The following is a 17,709-nucleotide window of genomic DNA, read 5'->3' as shown; positions in this document are numbered from 1 at the left end:
AAATGATCCCCTCCTTAATCTTGATGGCAAATGGACAAATACAGTAGCCACGGCTTAAAAGGACATGGTGTTGAAGAGTACAGATTTCTCAAGGTGGAAAGTGTGGGTCATTTCAACAGGTAAGCTACTTAGACCAGAAGAGGTGCTAGGCAAGGGTGAGGAAACTCTAGGATGGGTGGTAGGGGAGGCATGTGATGAATATCGGTGTAGCCTTGAGGTCGTCTGCAGCATTAGGAACTGTAAATCGTCTACTAGCTCTCTTATGGCAAATTCTTCCAGGAAGTGAGATCATCCAGAATCCTAGAGAAGCTATACACAGGTAAGATTAATATAAGTAATAAGTGGAGTCATGCCATGCAAGGGGTGGACTGTAGCAGGTATCGTGGTGCACCCCCATATTTCAGGCTCTCCATTCAGGACAGAGACGCTCATTCCCCCAGCTGTGCTTTCTGAAGCCTCCTAAGTACCTGGCACAGCATTATGTACATAGAACAGAACCTTACCTTTCTATAAGAACAGAGTATAACAGATAAAACAATAGCAAAGGGCACAAGAGTGTGTACGTTAATATTACATCATATGTCACCAAGAAGAAAGGGGAGGGCCAGCAAGAACTTGAAAGGCCAGCAAAGTTGGGACATGGCCTTGGGGCTTGAAAGGTGGGGAGGATTTGGACACATGGAACTGGGAAGGAAGGGCCGACTGGGTGGGAAACAGGATTCAGGGGCATTTCTGCCTCTCCTCCATCATTTTCCACTTCCTTTCCCCTTTGCTCTCTGCCTGAGATGCACTCTGACCTCACAAGCTGTTCTAGCTATTGCACCTTTGGTTTCACCTATAGTTTAGCCAAGAGAATTCTGCACTTGTTTGAAAGGAAATGTACGATTTTGGCTCTCAAGTTTGCCCAGGCTTTCCCACCTATAGGTTTGTTTGGGTCTTGTTAACAGTAATAGAACAAATCTCCAACCTCCATCACCAAGGATTTGTTAGCCAGCTCCCAGAGCCCCACCAGGAGGTACTTCACCATCAACATCTCCTATCACCAAAGTCTCTTGAGGACACACCCTTTAGCCTGGCCTCTGCTTCTGCTTCTTCTTTGCAGAGTTGATCCTGATGTTTACAAGAGCACAAATTCTAGAAGCATCGAAACAGTTCCACTGGGCTGAAGAAATGAGATCATTCACAGAGGTGGAGGAATACGTCCCTCTCTTCATACAGACTGTGAAATTGTGCTCGCCCCTCCAAATCCCAGATTTCCCCCCAGGAACCTTTGCAAAGAAAAAGGAAACACAAATCTCGCCTTCCTCTTCCGGCCATAAACTTGAGACTTGTGTACATGGATGGATGCTAGTGGCTTCCCCCACCAAGCCCAGGCAAATCTGAATCCCAGGTGGGATCACACAGGAACTGATTATTACTATAGGAATCTAAAAGAAACATAAAAGGAAAATGGAAGAAACAATGCCAAAGACCTAGCAGTGGACAGATTCCTGACTCTAAGCCAAGCAATCATGGCCTACAAGCCCACCCAGCCTGGCTCGTACTCCCTCGGCCTCATTCTTGTCTGTTGAGCACCAGCCCTTTGCCTCCCCAGCCCCAAAGCCTTGCTCTGTAAGACTGCCTGCACTGGCACAGAGTGGGGACTCTCTATCACTAGAGATGGATGAAAAAGAGGGAGGGACAAGTAAATGGGGGCAACCGCATTCCTCTGTCTGGTAGCTTCTCACCTCAGCTTAGTGGCTTCCAGTGCTCTGCCTGGCATCTGGACCTTAGCATGGGGATGGGGCTTCCTCAGTGATCACAGATGGCTCCTCAGATTTCTGCGTGATCTTGCAGACCCCACATGGTCTCCCTCCACCTCCTCTTCCCCACTTCCCTCCTCTCCTGGAGGAGCTCCTATAATTCTGTTGCCCCTCTGGCTCCATTTTTGTGTATGTCTTGGGTTTGCCAAGCAAAAGCACAGTCATCATCAGTGGTCAAGGTGAGAAGAGGTACTAGAGGCTCTTCTGCTGAGCTCAACTTCTTTTACCCATTTGGCTGAAGTCTGGGCTTCATTGGATCTGTTAATGTTTTCAAGTGTCCTGTTTTATGTTAATATGAACACTGCAGTATATCACAAATGCTTTTTTTAAATCTAAATTTACTTTTTTAGAATAATTTTAGATTTCAAAATATTGAGAAGATAGGACTGAGATTTCCCATTTACTCTGAACCCAGTTTCCTCTCTGATTAACATCTTACATGAGTTTGTTATAATTAATGAATAAATACTGTCACATCATCAAATAAATAAAGTAGACATTTATTTAGATTTCCTTAATTTTTACGCAGTATCCCTTTTCTGTTGCAGGATTCCATCTAGGGTACCACGTTACATTTAGTTGTCACCTCCTGAGGATTCTCCAGACTTCCTCTGACTTCCCTTGTTTTTTGTGATGTTGGAAGTTTTGAGGAGCACTGGTGATGTATTTTGTGGAATGCCCTTCTGCTGGAAGCTGTCTGGTATTTTTCTCCTGGTTAGACTGAGGTTGCGAGGTCTTGGGAGGAAACTGAAGAGGTCAAGTGCCATCTTCACCTCATTATATCAACACGATTTATGACCATTGATGTTGACCTTAGTCACCTGGCTGGAGTAGTGACTGTCAGTTTTCTCCACTGTAAAGTTCTTATTTTTCCCTTTCAGGGTCTACTCTTCAGAAGGAAGTCATTGTGTATAGCCCTCTTAAGGTGTGGGTAGTTACACCATCTATGGGTGGAGTATTTACATAAATTATATGGAATTCTTATGCATGGGAGATTTGTCTCTTCTTTGACATTTATTTACTTAATCACTTATTTATATCAATATGGATATTTATTTTATACTTTGGATTATAATCCAATACCACGTCATTTATTTTGCCACTCAAATTGGCATTGGGTCTCTTTGGGCACTGGGGCTGCTTTCATTTGGCTTTGGGACCCTTTGACATACTATTGTGGAGTCAATGTTTGTGTCCTTCCCCATGCAAATGTTGGAGCCCTAATCCCAGATGTGATGGCATTTAGAAATTAGGAGAATCCCATGGAGGCTCCATGCTCAGTGTGGAGCCCAATGCAGGACTCGATCCCATGACTGTGAGATTGTGACCCGAGCCAAAACCAAGAGTCGGCCACTCAACCGATTGAGCCACCCAGATACCACCCCCCCCAACATATGACATTCTTAAGTGTACAAGTGACATGTCTTAACTCACAGGGTAATGAAATCTGACATGTGGGAAAGCACTTTATAATGGACATTCATAGTATTTGCTAACTGTTCAAGTTTAAATTGTCAGATTTTTCCCTTTTATGAACTGGGTTGGTTGTGAAAGTTCAGGTATCCTAAGACAACTATTCAGCATCTTAACCGAATTAGCCGAATTAGTGCTTTCCAAAGGTAAAATTAGAGGTGTCAATTTTGCCCTCAAGGCTAGGGAGCCTATCACATGGGAAGGAACAAATCAGTCAGCCAGAGTGACTGAGGTTCCCGTAGACTGACCATAGTGTGATGTGCCGTCTGAAGTGGATATTGACGAGCCCATCTGCTCAGCACTCCTTTACCCTTGGGGGGTGCCTCTGCCACTTCCTCATACATCGTGACCTGTTCCTGGCCATTTGATTATTCCAGGGATAAGCACTTGACCCAGCTGGGCCAATCCCAGAGTCCTTACCTAAGACTTTTGTAACAGGAACTTAAAAAGAGAGTTGGCTTTACTTTAGTGACCTAAACTGTGGATGTTGAGGCTGTCTGTGACAAGGGGAAGCTGACGTGCAAGCAGAAAGAACAATGAAACCAACAGGCACACACATACACACAGACATGAAGACATTTGAGCATTTGGGTTTTCTATTCTGACATGGGACGGGTACTTCATGAAGCATGCCCTCCAATCTTTGACCAAGTCCTTCTTTATGCTAAGGGTAGTCAGGGATGGTTTTTACCAATGCAGAATGATTGACAATCACTGTCATATTATTGCTAATATATCACAATAAATATCTACTGAGACACAACCCTGTGATGTTATTTCAATACTCAAAACATAGATATGACCCAGATCTCCTATCAAAGATGGTTAATTTTATATATTATATTTCAGAAGCTTTCCAAATATAAATTTATGATAAGCACTTAAATATTATCATAAGTACTTAAGACACATTTTTGATAAATGCTTAAGTTTACAAAGTAAACTTTTATGGATCTGGCTTTCTAAACAGCAAGAGATTTGAAATTGTTCAAATTTTCCTCACTCTACTTTGGGGAGACAAATGAATTAAGATGTGGTCACTGAGAAAAAAACATTCTAAAAAACACCTTTTGGGATACACTATAAGGTCAACATAGCACTCTTGATATGTGTATTTCAGTGACTGAATCACCAAAGCTGTATAAAGCACAGCTTGACCTTGTTTTGAAGTGTATTTTAGTCTACTCTAATTCTACACTATAACTTGTTTATAATTCATCATGGTAATAATAGCTACAACTTTTGAGTTCCTACCATGTACCAGGCAGGCACTGTTCAAGGGGCCAAACACATATGAACTTTTTAACCCCCCACAGCAATCTTACTGGGTAGATACTGTTGTTATGCCCATTTACAGATGATGGGGATGTTACATAATTTACCCAAGGTCACACGACCTTTAAGAGGGTAAACTGTGGAGAGAACAGCCTGACACTACAGTGCATACCTGTTAGGTAACTAAGATAATCATAGTAGCTCTCAGGTAAATAGTATAATCGACTAACAAGGCATCCTACTTCTCAAGCCCTTTAGAGATTTTAATGTACTATTTTGTTTACCAATTCTTTGGATTGGTAGACTATATCGTGGGTATCAGCAAGGCAGAGCTCTGTGCAGGGAATCTTTTATTATGAGAGCTTAGGTCCCTGTGTCTTGGAAGAAAGCCACACGGCGGATCTCTTCAACCCAGAGACAGCCTCCACCAGGCTTTCCTTATTCCCTGACGGTGAGAGCAAATCTTTCCAAGGCTTCCCATCTCTCTTAGGGTAAACATCAGAACCTTTCCTGGGCCACAGGCCTTATCAATCTCATCGGCCTCCACTGGGACACTGTGCTCCAGCCGCTCTACTCTGGCCTTACATTTCTCCCCATCACAAAACCTTTCTCGATAAGACATTCCCTTGGACTGGTCCATCCACTTCATCTGCACCCCGGAGCCAAATGCCATTCGTCTTTTAGGCCTTCCCTGCCCCACAGACCACGTGTGGCTCCCTTCTTTTGATCTCACAGTCTTGTACTTCCTTGTCATATGTATGAAAAAAGTAACAGAAAAATGGTGTAAGTACTGAATGTCTGTCTCCTTGGCTCTAAGTGTGAACTTGATGTGGGCAAGGGCTACGATTTTGTTTGTTGCTGAATCGCCACCACTTAGCCTGCAGCTTAGCACCAAGTTGGCACCAAATAAGTATTTGTATACTAAGTGGTAGAATTTCCAGCCACCACCTGAGGAGGAAATGAATACTGGCGTCTCCTTGGCATTGACCAGACCTGCTGACTGTAGAAGGCCTGCCCAGAGAATGCTAGAGCAGCTTGGCAGAGTGGTTAGCGAGCCAGAAGGTAAGTGAGTATATGTATAAAAAAAACTTTTCCCTATATAACTTGTGATTAGCAAATGGTGAGGGTGAAAATTATGATTTTGTGAACAATAAAACAATCCAGTTTTAATAGTGCTAACATCTCAAAGAAAATGCAAATCAGAACACCGAGGGCCGAAGTAAAAGAAACAGTGGTTTTGATGACTGTGTCTTGCTATCAAGTATGGTGCTATGGTTATCGCTGTTTGCTTTTAGTTACAGCCCTTTTTATGTTTTATCTTTATGGTTTTTTTTCCCCCCCAAGGGTTTTTATCATGCCTTTAACTGATTCCTCGAAACAGTCTTGTGCGGAGAGCTGGTGCCATGGCCTGGGCGATGAAGAAATGTTTCCTCTTTCAAAGACTCTTTTTTGGACGATAAGAATTGCTAAAGAGGAAGCAATCAAACCTATCGCGCTGGCTCTGCCCTCCGCCCAGCGCGCGGCTTCCTGGTTTTAAAACGCTTTCAGATCCTCCCGTGATGTGTCTTGGTTACATTAAACCGGACCGCCGCGCGTTTTTTGAGATCCCGTCTCTCATCCCGTTCACCTGGCAGACGGCACACGGGAATCGATCGCGGAAATCCGATCGTTTCCGGGTGGAAACGAACCTCGGTTTGCCGCGCTCACCAGCCGATGTGACATCAGTACTAACCCTACGCTGGGAAAATGCCACTTCATTGCGTTGTCCGGCAAGCTTGCAGCTGCCGTCAGTGCTGCGAAGTCCTGCCCTGTCCTCCAGGCTCCGTCGGGCGCCCGAGAGGGGCGTCGCGGGGGCCCCTCTGGGGACCGTCCCCGCGAGGGGAGCCCAGGGGTCCTCCCAGAGGACTCGGAGAAACCCAGGCGGACGTCGGTGATTCAAAAACACCTCAGGAAGTTGTACTTCCCAAAGACAGGTGCTGCCTTCGCGAGGCTACAGCTCCCCAGCGCCTCCAACTCTCACAGATCCGCTCTCGCCTCGGAGTTCCCACAGCCCCGGGCCGCCGCCCCGCGCGACCAGCGAAGGATGCGGGCGGCGCCAGAAGCCGCCGGCCTCTCCCGTCACACCCTCCGGCCCTGCGGCGCCGCGGCCAACGCCTCCGCCACGTGCCCGCCTCTCGCAGCCAGAACGCTCGCGATTGGCTGGCGGCGCTGCCCGTCGTGAGGGGAGGGAGCGACGCCCGCAGGCCGGTGCGCCTATTGGTCGTGGCAGCGGCGGCAGCGCGCGCGGCTCGGGCAAGGAGGGGAAGCCGGTGGTGGCGGCGGCGGCGGAACGGGCGGAGGCTGCCGGTTTCGTAACCGTCGCTCCTCCTCGCTGGCTCGCTGGCTGCGAGGCCTGGGTCCGTCGGGCCGCGCCGCGCGGGGCCGCTCGGAGTGGAGGCCGCCTGGGGGCGGGCGGGCTGGAGGCGCAGGTAAGGAGGCCGCGGGCGGGCGGGATGAGGGAAGAGGAGGAGGCCGCGGCGGAGCCGGCCGCTCGCTTGAGCGCCGACCGGGCCCGAGGAGCCCCGGCCCGGCCTGAGGAGGCCGGGCTCGCCGGGAAGGCCCTGCGCGGCCCCGCGGCGCGGGCGGCGGCCCCGCGCGGCGTCTGATGCAACCTGCCGGCAACACCCGGCGGGGCCGCTGAGCTCATCCCTGGCCGAGGCCCAGGGCCGCGGCGCCGCCCGCCGACCACCGCGCTCCTCCCGGGCGCCCCTCGCCGCCGGCCCGGGACTGGACGGGGCGGGGGACGAGGAGTGCCCCCTCCGGGACGGGCAGTGGTGACAAGCTAGGCTCGTATTGGCCCCTGGGGATAAAGGGTGTTCCCAGAATAGCAGGAGGAGGACCGTGTCTTACCGTAGCGCCACCTCGGGTATTGCCCGCCCCTCCGAAACTGCTCGGCGAGGGGTAGGCGAGACTTGGGTTTCCAAGTTCGGAGCGTGATAAAGTGGGCAGGGAGGGCGGCTGGTTTTTATTAAATATACGCCTTTACACAAATGATCCTGTGCTTGCTTAGGGAGCTGTGGTTTGAATATCCTGCACTTCGCTGCTGAGCATAGGTTTAGATGAACGCGCAGCAGCCACGAGTTGAATAGAAAACAGAAGGGCAAGAAAGAAATGAAGCGCTTCGGTAGCATGTCGGAGCGAACACTGAAGAAGATCGCTAGCAGAGGTGTCTAGATGAAGGGAATGGAAATGTGTATGGCGGGGGGGGGGGTAAGGATCATCTGTTCTTCCAAGGAGGCTTGTCTGTTTTCATGTTTGAGAAGGTTTAATTGTTTTCGTTTTCTTTTTGAGGTTTGTGCTCTCATCTGGCACCTTAAAATGTGTCAGCTTCAGAAAGCTTTTAAGGTTAGTGCGTTACACAGAAATTGGCAGTTTCCTCTCCCCGAGCCCACACTCAGGGAATCCTATATGAAGAGATTGTCCTAAATTCAGATAGGATGTGCGACTGGCAAATACATTTTGGAAAGGAAATACTACAGGGGGTTGCTTTCCTAAGAAATTGTGCATCTAAAAGTTCTTGATATTGAAAAGTTAAAATCTGGTCGCTGTTATCACTTGATTAGTATTTGGCATGAGCTGTTCTCAAAGTCCATTCTCTGTTTCTGGAAACACTTACCATAAACGTGGCTAAATAATTACAGGATGCTAGTGAGGGGAAGAGTTTTTCAGTTTTTTGATTTCCTGCTTCTGGTGGGTCCACTTAGCTTATTTGGTCGTTTGTAAATACCTGCCTAAAAAACAGGTGAAAACAAGATTTCACTTTTTTTTTCAGACTATCCTTTAAATTCTCAAGAGCACTTCATGACTGTCAGCAATTGTCTGATCTTGGAGAGGTGGGTTCATCTGTAGGGATTTGAACAGCACATGGTGAGTCCCTGGTAGACAACTAAGGCCTCATGGGGCTGAATTAGGTCTAGTCTAAGATTGCCTCACCTGATCACAGTAATGGAAATGTTGGAGCCGCAATTCCAAATGTATTTATTGTATATTCTTGGGAGGGAGTTTTTCCCTGGGTTTTTGTAGGTACGTTGGTCTCTTAGCTTTTTGGCTTTCCAGCCCTATTGGTTAAAAAAAAATTGTTTTATTATGATTTCCTAATAGAGGTATATTTATAAACAATGTGTGTACTCTATTTTTTTTTTTTTTTTGGTATGTTGTAAATCCTAACAAGTAGATTTAAATGGTGACGTTAAAAACAAAGACAAGTGAACATACATTTGCTCCATACTCCAATGGACCACTTATGTACCCCCAAAGGCATGTACCCTCCTTCGTGGACCCCTGTTTTGGGTTGTGAAGCAAACAGTGGCAGCTAAATAGAAGTCCTGCTTCTTTGGGCAGGTAGTGACTTTGCTTACCTTCACATCACATCACATTGTCAGACCCTGGCAACACATGCCTAAGAACTTGAGGTTATTAATTGGAACATATAATGGGGATAAGTAGAAATTCAAGGTTCTCAACTGAAATAAAGCAAAGACCAGATAAGAAATGATGTTCACTGTATAGACCGGATACTCAAAATAGCAAGTGGAACTGTATTTTTGTTTTCCTGTACACCTTTAAGAAAGACCAAGAACTTAAGGAAGTAAGACCATAATATTTTAACACTCCTGATTTAATTGTGCTTGTTTTAAGAGATTCCAATACTAGAGAATCAATCTCATTTTTATATATGACATTTATAAAAATAAATGTTTTCTCTTAGCCTCCGAGGCAGTATTTGACAAATGTTTCCCTTTTTAAAAATTATTTTCATTTATTTTTTGTTATTAAAAAATTTTTTTAATGTTTATATATTTTTGAGAGAGAGAGACACACAGAATGCGAAGCAGGCTTCAGGCTGTGAGCTGTCAGCACAGAGCCTGATGCGGGGTTCAAACTCATGAACCGTGAAATCATGACCTGAGCTGAAGTCAGATGCTTAACCTACTGAGACATGCAGGCGCCCTTCATTTTATTTATTTTAGATAGAGTGCAAGGTGAGAGAGAGAAGAAGGAGAAAAAGGAGAAGAGAACGAGAAAGAATCTTAGACAGCCTCTATACTGAGCGTAGAGCCCGATGTGGGGCTCGATCCCATGACCCTGGGATCAAGACTTGAGCTGAAATCAAGAGTGGGACGCTCAATTGACTGAGCCACCCAGGAGCCTCTCGACAACTATTTCTTGGGCACCACTACTGTATGGCTAGCCCTGCACGACTAGATGCTCAGCATGTGGACATGAAGACTAAGCCTCTAGCTTAGTCTACAGGGAGACCTGGCATTGACAGAGAAACTAGGGGGACACATTGGACAGCAGAAAAAGAAAGAAAAGAAAAAGAAAAGAGAATGCATGGCCCTTTAGGGGATTGGTAGTGGTTCGGCGCTGTTGCGGTGTGAAGTATACGGGAGCGAGGGCTGGAGAGTGAACACCTTCGGTCTGATCCTGTACACTGGAGCACGATTGAGTGTCAGATTGCTCCGGAGCCAGTGGTTGGAGGGAACACTGCTAAACCAGAGGAGACCAGTGCCCCTGAGAGATGATGTCAGCCTGAGGTCATTCTGTGGCACTGGGATGGAGAGGAGGGAGGGTGGCTTGTGAGTTCTTTGGGGAGGTGGGTGGGTAGAGTTCTCAGATACCAGTGACTGTAAAGATTTGGTGCAAGGGAGAAACATCTATGGATATTTTGGAGTGTAGACATTCACTGAGGAAATCTGAGTTAAAGCTTTATTTTGGGGGGCATGGGGAGGGATATCTGGTTGTTGACATGTGAAAAAGACGGGACGATTAGGAAAATTCTTGACAAGTTTATTTTCCCAAATGAAACTTGAGAGAAATTTGTTTTACTCATTCTGACTATTCCAGTGTTTCAGTGTGTTGGGGATTTGAATGAACACTAATTAAATTTAAAAAAAAAAGTTACCTCCTCATTGTTAATCTGCAACAGTGGCTCTCACACTTCATTGTTAACAGAATCACTTCAGGGGTCCCTGTAAAACAGGATTGCCCAGCCCTATTCTTGGAGCTCCCGATTCTTCTATCCGGGCAGCCCGAGAATTTGCATTTCTAACAAGTTCCCAAACGCTGCTGCTGCTGGTCCACATGTGATAACTACTGCCGGGTCAGCTCTCTGTCAGCCTCTCTGCGCCTCCCTGCTCCCGTGATTCGCATGCAAGGAAACCAGGCGCCGCCCTGCTTCCTGTAGAATGAACTTTGGAATTGTATTTGTCCACGTAGGAGCCAGACTTTCATTTAGAATTGAATATCCAGATCTGAAATGAACTCATATTCTTTTTGCCCGTTGTAGGTGCTCAGTGTTTGTGGAAGGAACAAGAGAGCACTAGTGACAGTGTAAACTGTAAAGTGTGTAACTTTTGGAGGCAGCTGTTTTTGCCTGTGTAAAAACAGGATTGATAATCTGGAGTTAGCTTTTTTGGACTACTTGGCTCTGACCCCCTTTACTTGATTTATTTTCCTTAATGGATATTTTTTTCACTTAAAACTTAAACTTTCTTGGCTTTGGTTGGTTGAGGAAGTGTAAAACAACAACATATTTCAAGTTCTTTTTATTTTTTCTAAGTTTCCCTTGCTTCCATTTTTACCAATTTGATAATTACTCTTTGTTTTTCGGGCCAAAGGGCACATTTTCAAAGTCCCCCTACTATGGTCAGCCTAGTACCTCAGCAAGATGAGTCAGACTGAGGTAAAAAGAGCTCTTCTCGGGGTGCCTGGGTGGCTCAGTCGGTTAAGCTTCTGGCTTCGGCTCAGGCCATGATCTCACAGTTCACAGGTTCGAGCCCCGCATCAGGGTCTATGCTGACAGCTAGCTCAGAGCCTGGAGCTTGTCTTTGGATTCTGTATCTCCCTCTCCCTCGGATTCTGTATCTCCCTCTCTCTCTGATGCTCCCTTGCTCACACTGTCTCTATTTCTCTCTCAAAAATAGACATTTAAAAAATTAAAAAAAAGGGGCGCCTGGGTGGCTTAGTCGGTTAAGCGTCCGACTTTCGCTTAGGTCATGATCTCACGGTTCGTGGGTTTGAGCCCCGCATCGGGCTCTGTGCTGACTGCCAGCTTGGAGCCTGTGTTACAGTCTGTGACTCCCTCTCTCTCTGACCCTCCTCTGCTCACCCTCTCTCTCTCTCTCTCTCTCTCTCTCTCTCCTAGAAATAAATAAAAAATATTTAAAAAAAAAAATTAAAAAAAAAAAAAAGCTCTTCCCTATTCTTGTATCTGTGGGTGCCAAAAGGGACACGAATGTCCCTGAATTTGGAGCCTCCATTAAAAGTTTTTAGTGACTTGGGCATAAAAAGCAACGCATAAGGCGGGAAGAAAAGACTTTTTAGTGACTGAAGTTCATGGTATATTTTCAAAGTCAGAAGGCATCTTACCATTCTATATCCCTCATTTGCAGATGGGGAAATGGAGGCCCAAGAAGGGAAGGGATGGGTTCAGAGCAAAACAGGGGGAGCCAGAGCCAAGTCAATATTGACCTGGTTCCTGGTCTGTACTTCTTTGGATCATTTTATCTTTGTGTTGTCTATAGATTAGTTTTAAAGATTAAAAACATAATTGGCATATGAAAAATAAAAAAGTTAAATAAGATGACATCATGATAGTTGAAATGATCCCAGGAGAAGTGTTAAACACATTTTTAAAAATTGACTAAAATATGCTCACTTTACACCAAATAAATACGCAATAATGTAGCCGGCCACTAACACTTTTAGTGGCAAGGTGGATCAAATTAATACTGAACTGCCACTGTTTAACTGGAAGAAAAAATAGGCAACATAGTACATTATCAAAGGAGATTGTGAAATGCTCATTACTGGATAGACTTGGAGTTGATACCATCCATGGTTTGGAAGGAAGCTTTCTGTTCTGCGTTAGTTTTGGAGTGAGAACAGATGGCTCACTAGCTCAGAGCTGCCTGCCTGGCTTTCGAAACCATGGAAAGTAAGGAGATACGGCCTTTTTAAAAGGAAAGATTTTTAAAAAGCAGACCAGTAAACAATGTTTTATACAGAAATGGCCAGCTAAAGCTTTGGGTGAAGATTCTGGTGTTTACGAACTGAGCTTAAGATCTATGAGATGTACTCACTCGAGGCATTTCAGAATTCTGGCTCTGGGTTTTTTTCCACTGATGTAGTTTTAGCAGTTTTGTGAAAAGAAAACAGGATAGTTTTATGGTTCATAACATTGCTTTCTGAATTTCCAAGAGTGCTTTGATTTCATCATCTTAGTTTGTCTTGACGTGGCCTTAGGATGTGATAGGTATGCTTTTGACACATCTTGAGGCAACTGTAGAGACCTAGTTGGACTCTTAATCATCCATATGCAACCAGAATCTCAAACCGTGGCTTCATTTCTGCGGGCAGCACTGAAGTTATGCTTCGGACTTGGCGTCTCCCATGGGCCCCCCTGCGGGGTGCAGCAGGTGCAGGCACTGCTGCTGCTCAGTCTCTCTGTTTAGCCTTTGCCCCATGCTTGTTGTGCCTTGGATGCATCTTTAGGGCCTTGATGTCTTTCCTTGTGGTTCAGGTTGCCTGTGTTTAGATGTGTTTATTATATCAAGAAGAAGAAAAGCAGCACTGGTAGAAGAAGCATGGGGGGGGGGCCGGTCAGCAACCTGGAGCTCCTAAGTCTCCTCAGAGCTCCTAAATCTAGGAACCAAGAAATAAGCCTAGGAAATCTATAACTAACTACTTACTGTTGCGGTCTTTAAAAATAAATTAATTAATTAAAACAAGCCTCCTCTCCCCCTTTTCAGAATATCCCATAAAGATGTACTCTGGGAGGAGAGTCCAGTCCTCGTGACTCCGTCTCTGTGTGTTGGCGTTAGGAGCTTGCGGCCACCCTGACGAGTAGTGGGGATTGAGCGCTGCGCTGCTCCTACGCTGTTTGACGCGGGCCGACAACCGAAACTCCCCCCCCCCTTTCTTTGCAAGTATCGCTCCTGTCATAATTGAACTCAGGTTTTCCATGTTTAACCCAAACAGCTCATTTCTCTCTGGCAGATTGCCAAGTGCTATTAGTTCCTTTGTGCTACCTAATTAGCGGTGTTCTTTTGTTTTTCCTTCCATTTTTGATACGGTCACAGATGGGCGGTACCCTCAGGGGTTCAGGTGGGCTGGATTTGGCCTTGTGGTGCTTCTGTACTAACTCACCTTTCTACATGAAATGATTTAGGCTTCTGAACCACTGGAGCAGTTGGCAGTTGCTGTAGACTTTTCTCAGCATAATCAATTAATGTTGGCCTGCTGTTAGGTACTTGCAAGTTTAATCTCATTTGATCTTGTCATTTCAAACATTTTAATGCAATTTATTTTTTAACTAGGTACATGTGAAGATTTCTTGGCAGCTTAGTTGGAAACCATTGATCACCTTGCCCTCATTTCTACCTGTTCCGTGTCAGCAAGAGAGTGTGCCCAAATGAGCAAGGTAGCACAGCAGAACAGTACTCCCGCAATAAGTGTTATTCACACCCAGGCTCATGCCAGCGGCTTGCAGCAGGTTCCTCAGCTGGTGCCTGCTGGCCCCGGGGGAGGAGGCAAAGCCGTGCCTCCCAGCAAGCAAAGCAAAAAGAGTTCGCCCATGGATCGAAACAGTGACGAGTATCGTCAGCGCAGAGAGAGGAACAACATGGCTGTGAAAAAGAGCCGGTTGAAAAGCAAGCAGAAGGCACAGGATACACTGCAGAGAGTGAATCAGCTCAAAGAAGAGAATGAACGGTTGGAGGCAAAAATTAAATTGCTGACTAAGGAATTAAGCGTACTGAAAGACTTGTTTCTTGAGCACGCACACAACCTTGCAGATAACGTGCAACCAGGTAGCACTGAAAATACAACAACTCCTGATAACGCAGGACAGTAGACCTCACCCCTTCCGAGTTGCCAGCTGGTGGCTGCAACGTTAAAGGTGTGACTGCCTACGCCACTCGTGTCAATGGCCGCACGTTGTCTTGTTCCATCATTCAAAGATCCGTTGAAGGGTGTTTTCTAGGATCAGCACTGATGAGTTGATTAGCTAAAAATGTTAGCCGTGTAATTTGAATATCTAGGTTTAAATGATATGGATTTTTGTGGGGATGAAACAGATTTTTAAGGTATATGGTTAAAAAAAAAAGTCCTGGACCTTGATGTTCTTAATAAATCCTCACTTCCCAAGAAATGTTTCTTTTCTAGGTTGATAAAAGGAACGGGGAACTGGCAGGGCCTGCAGGAGGTTCTTGGTTTTACTGGAGATGGTTAATTGGACTAAGAACGTTGAATGCCATTTGGTTGATTTGTGATTTTTTTTCTAAATTATGTACTATAAATCCTTAGGGCTATGGAAATCAATCACTTTGTGATTTGGAGTGATTTTATGTATAGCATAAACCTTGTTTTAGCATAATTAGTACTGTTTTCCCCAACAAGTACAAGTTTTTGAGTAGCAGTGCCAGGTCAAGTAAGCCCTGTTGTGTTTTAAAGGCCAGATACAGCCAGTTGGCTTAAAAATACAAATAATTAGGAGGCAAATAGGTTTTTTAAAAATAAGAGTAAAGCATATTAGAATTATGCTTTTGGGATACCTTTGGGTTATTGGATTGGCGTTATTTTGTTTTCTAACAACAACAAACCAAAAGACAACTCTGGTTTAGAGGAACTTGTGTACCAAATTTTTGTTTCTGTAGATGCTAGTCAGGTAAGCATTTTTAAATTCCCATTTTGATAGGTTAGTAGACAGAATGTCTTGTTTACCAGTTGGGACTTAGGTGGTTTCTTCTGTGTCCATGTATCTGCAGTGGGGCCATGATTTTTAAAGGTGAAAATGTCTTGGTAAGGATCGTTTGGCATTTGATCCTAACCAAGTGATGATTAGAAAAATATGTCATCAACTCTAGGCCATCTCCCAAAATAGTAGTCTAAGAAAACTTGAAAGTGTAAGGTTTAACCTTTAATTTATTTCACGTAAATACATCCTTTTATATTGTTCTTGTGACATTTCTTTTTCTAGTTAGTGGGCTGTATTCTAGACTTTTTGTACCACTGCTTCTGTTTGTTCGTTCCTTCGTATGCTTTTGTGTCCCATAAATTATTTTAGAAAGAAAATACTGATAAAACTCAGGATACTGACATTTTTGTTGAGACTAAAAATGGCAATTACTAAAGTTGAGAATCTCTAGAGTCTGGTTTGTATCAGTGTTAGTAGTTTTGATTGTCCATGTTGATTTCTTTTTTTTTCTTCTTTTTTTTTTTTTAGCACAATTCTAGCTCAGATTTGATTGTGTGTCAGTGTGTGTGTGTCAGTGTCAGTCTAGGCTGGTGACAAGAGTCTGAGTCACCTCTGGTTAAACATTTGTGTTGCCAGGTAGCTCATTTGAACCTTTTGGCCACGTCGAACCTTTTGGCCATTCCGTTCCGCACTAGGACCAGGAGGTAACTCGGGTTGCACCTCAGCTTGGACCGTGCTCTTTTGGGCAAGTGAAAATAGCACAGTGGCCCGCGACTCAGCAAAGCCAGCACTGAGTCCATGAGCCTCTTCTGCATGTGACTAGGACCCAGTGCTGTGCCAGGAGAGCCACCGTCCCCGGAGGCTTCACTCCCTGGCCAGCCATGTGACAGGATTGGGGTTTCTGTTAGGTCCAACCCCAGTGTACTTGGCTGGAGTATCCGTGTACTTCCAGGTTGATGGATTTTATTGCCTAACTAGGAGATAGCCCCAGAATCCTACTGAATTTTTAATTTCTGACCGATGTTATATAATTAACCTTATTAGAAGTACAGTTAAGGCCACTTGAATCTTTGAGCACCTAGAAAGATGTTACATTAAATCTCTTGTTTACTAAAACATGTGTTTCAGAAGTTGATGTCCCTCTGGAATTTATGGTTACCAATTATAGGAATTGACCTACTATCTTGGAAAAAGAAGCTTTCGGGAAATCACTGGGGCGTGCGCTTGATAAATCAGAACATAAGATTTAAACTTTTGGAAAAGTTGATTTAAGCTTTCCTGTTACCTATGCAAACAAGAACTTTAGCACAAACAGTCCTTTATGCGTAGAACAAAAATGTTAACCATTGTCTTGACTGTCTTATTGGAGTGTTTGGGAATGAAAGTTTTGAGTTTGATAGATTTCTCAGTATAAAAGTGAGGGAAACCAAGTGTGGGGAATGGCTAAGTTTAGAGCTTTGGGAATTGTAAAATGACTTGTGTAACTTTGTTCTGTAGGTTACATATGAACCGTTAGGATTTGGTCTGCCTTTGCGGGCAGGTCCAGCAGTTTAGGAATTAGGCTCTCATATGACGTTCTAGCTACATCCGAGTCTCCCAAGATGGGCGCTCTCCGGCCGGCGTCGGCTGCAGGTGCAGAGATTGGAGCCCTTCTGCTGTCTGGCCCCTTTCAGTTACTGGGATGTGAGCTTAGATACTTAGGATTCTTACTAAGAAGTAGTAAGACGTTAACAGCATATGATCAGATTTTTGAACTTTGAGTCACGAGTGTGAAATTCTGAAATTTATGTTTAAAAAAAGGTAGTATGTGCAATTTAATATTTGGTATTAAAAGAAATCAGCTTTTGATGTTTCTTAATCCTCATTAGAGGGCTTGAAACTTTGTACCTGAACCACCCAGTTAGCACTCAGAGTGCTTTTTGATGCCTTAGAAATAGGAAGCAATTTTTTGTTGGACAAAAGCTAGGGAGGAGAAAGTCCATTCTATAGCTGTTAGATCTGCCTCTCAGGAAAAAGCCCTTAACTTGTTCTTTTGTTCTGGCTTTCCTCAGTTTGTGAGATTACTCTATTTTTTTAAATATAATTTTATTTCTTCCAGTGAATTTGAAATAAAAACAAACTTTGGAATAATGACTGCATTTCATTGTGGGTTTCTTTATGCTCCATACCAGGGAAGTAGTCCAGGTATCAGATGGCTCCGAACAGCAGGCAGATGTGCTGTGGTCTCTCCTGCTTCTGGCCCAGGGCAGGGGCGAAGGTCAGTGTGGGGGACGAGCGGGGATGCTTTGGGCCAAACCTAGATGTCCCTGAATGGCCAGGAACATCCTTTTCTATGAATACAGAGCGCCTCTCTGGGTAGTGCTGGAATGGGGGAGGCGGGGGCTGGCCTTCCTGCGCAGACGCCTGGTGTCCGCGTGTGCT

The 17,709-nt window shown here is 44.9% G+C and overlaps 1 protein-coding gene across 6 annotated transcripts; it reads left to right on the top strand.

Annotated features, from left to right (window-relative positions):
• The first annotated feature begins 6,795 nt into the window (after positions 1–6,795).
• On the top strand, positions 6,796–15,815 carry CEBPG (CCAAT enhancer binding protein gamma). 6 transcript variants are annotated; one of them, XM_039231924.1, is made up of 4 exons: positions 6,819–7,018; positions 7,881–7,934; positions 8,362–8,456; positions 13,910–15,815. In XM_039231924.1, the coding sequence occupies exon 4, from the start codon at positions 14,005–14,007 to the stop codon at positions 14,443–14,445; it is 441 nt and encodes a 146-aa protein (XP_039087855.1). In that variant the 5' UTR covers positions 6,819–7,018; positions 7,881–7,934; positions 8,362–8,456; positions 13,910–14,004; the 3' UTR covers positions 14,446–15,815. The 6 variants fall into 6 exon arrangements, 5 of the variants coding, with proteins under 5 accessions (XP_039087855.1, XP_039087858.1, XP_039087854.1 ...); XM_039231925.1 differs by lacking the exon at positions 6,819–7,018 and adding an exon at positions 7,280–7,490; XR_005528390.1 differs by lacking the exons at positions 7,881–7,934; positions 13,910–15,815 and adding an exon at positions 13,343–13,514 and having other exon boundaries at positions 6,796–7,018.
• The last annotated feature ends 1,894 nt before the right edge of the window (positions 15,816–17,709 follow it).

This window comes from Hyaena hyaena, unplaced genomic scaffold (genome assembly GCF_003009895.1).
Source record: "Hyaena hyaena isolate Hyena2069 unplaced genomic scaffold, ASM300989v1 scaffold_61, whole genome shotgun sequence".
Taxonomy (NCBI): domain Eukaryota; kingdom Metazoa; phylum Chordata; class Mammalia; order Carnivora; family Hyaenidae; genus Hyaena; species Hyaena hyaena.
The sequence above is the reverse complement of the archived record's forward strand: the minus strand, read 5'-3'. Positions and strand labels throughout refer to the sequence as shown.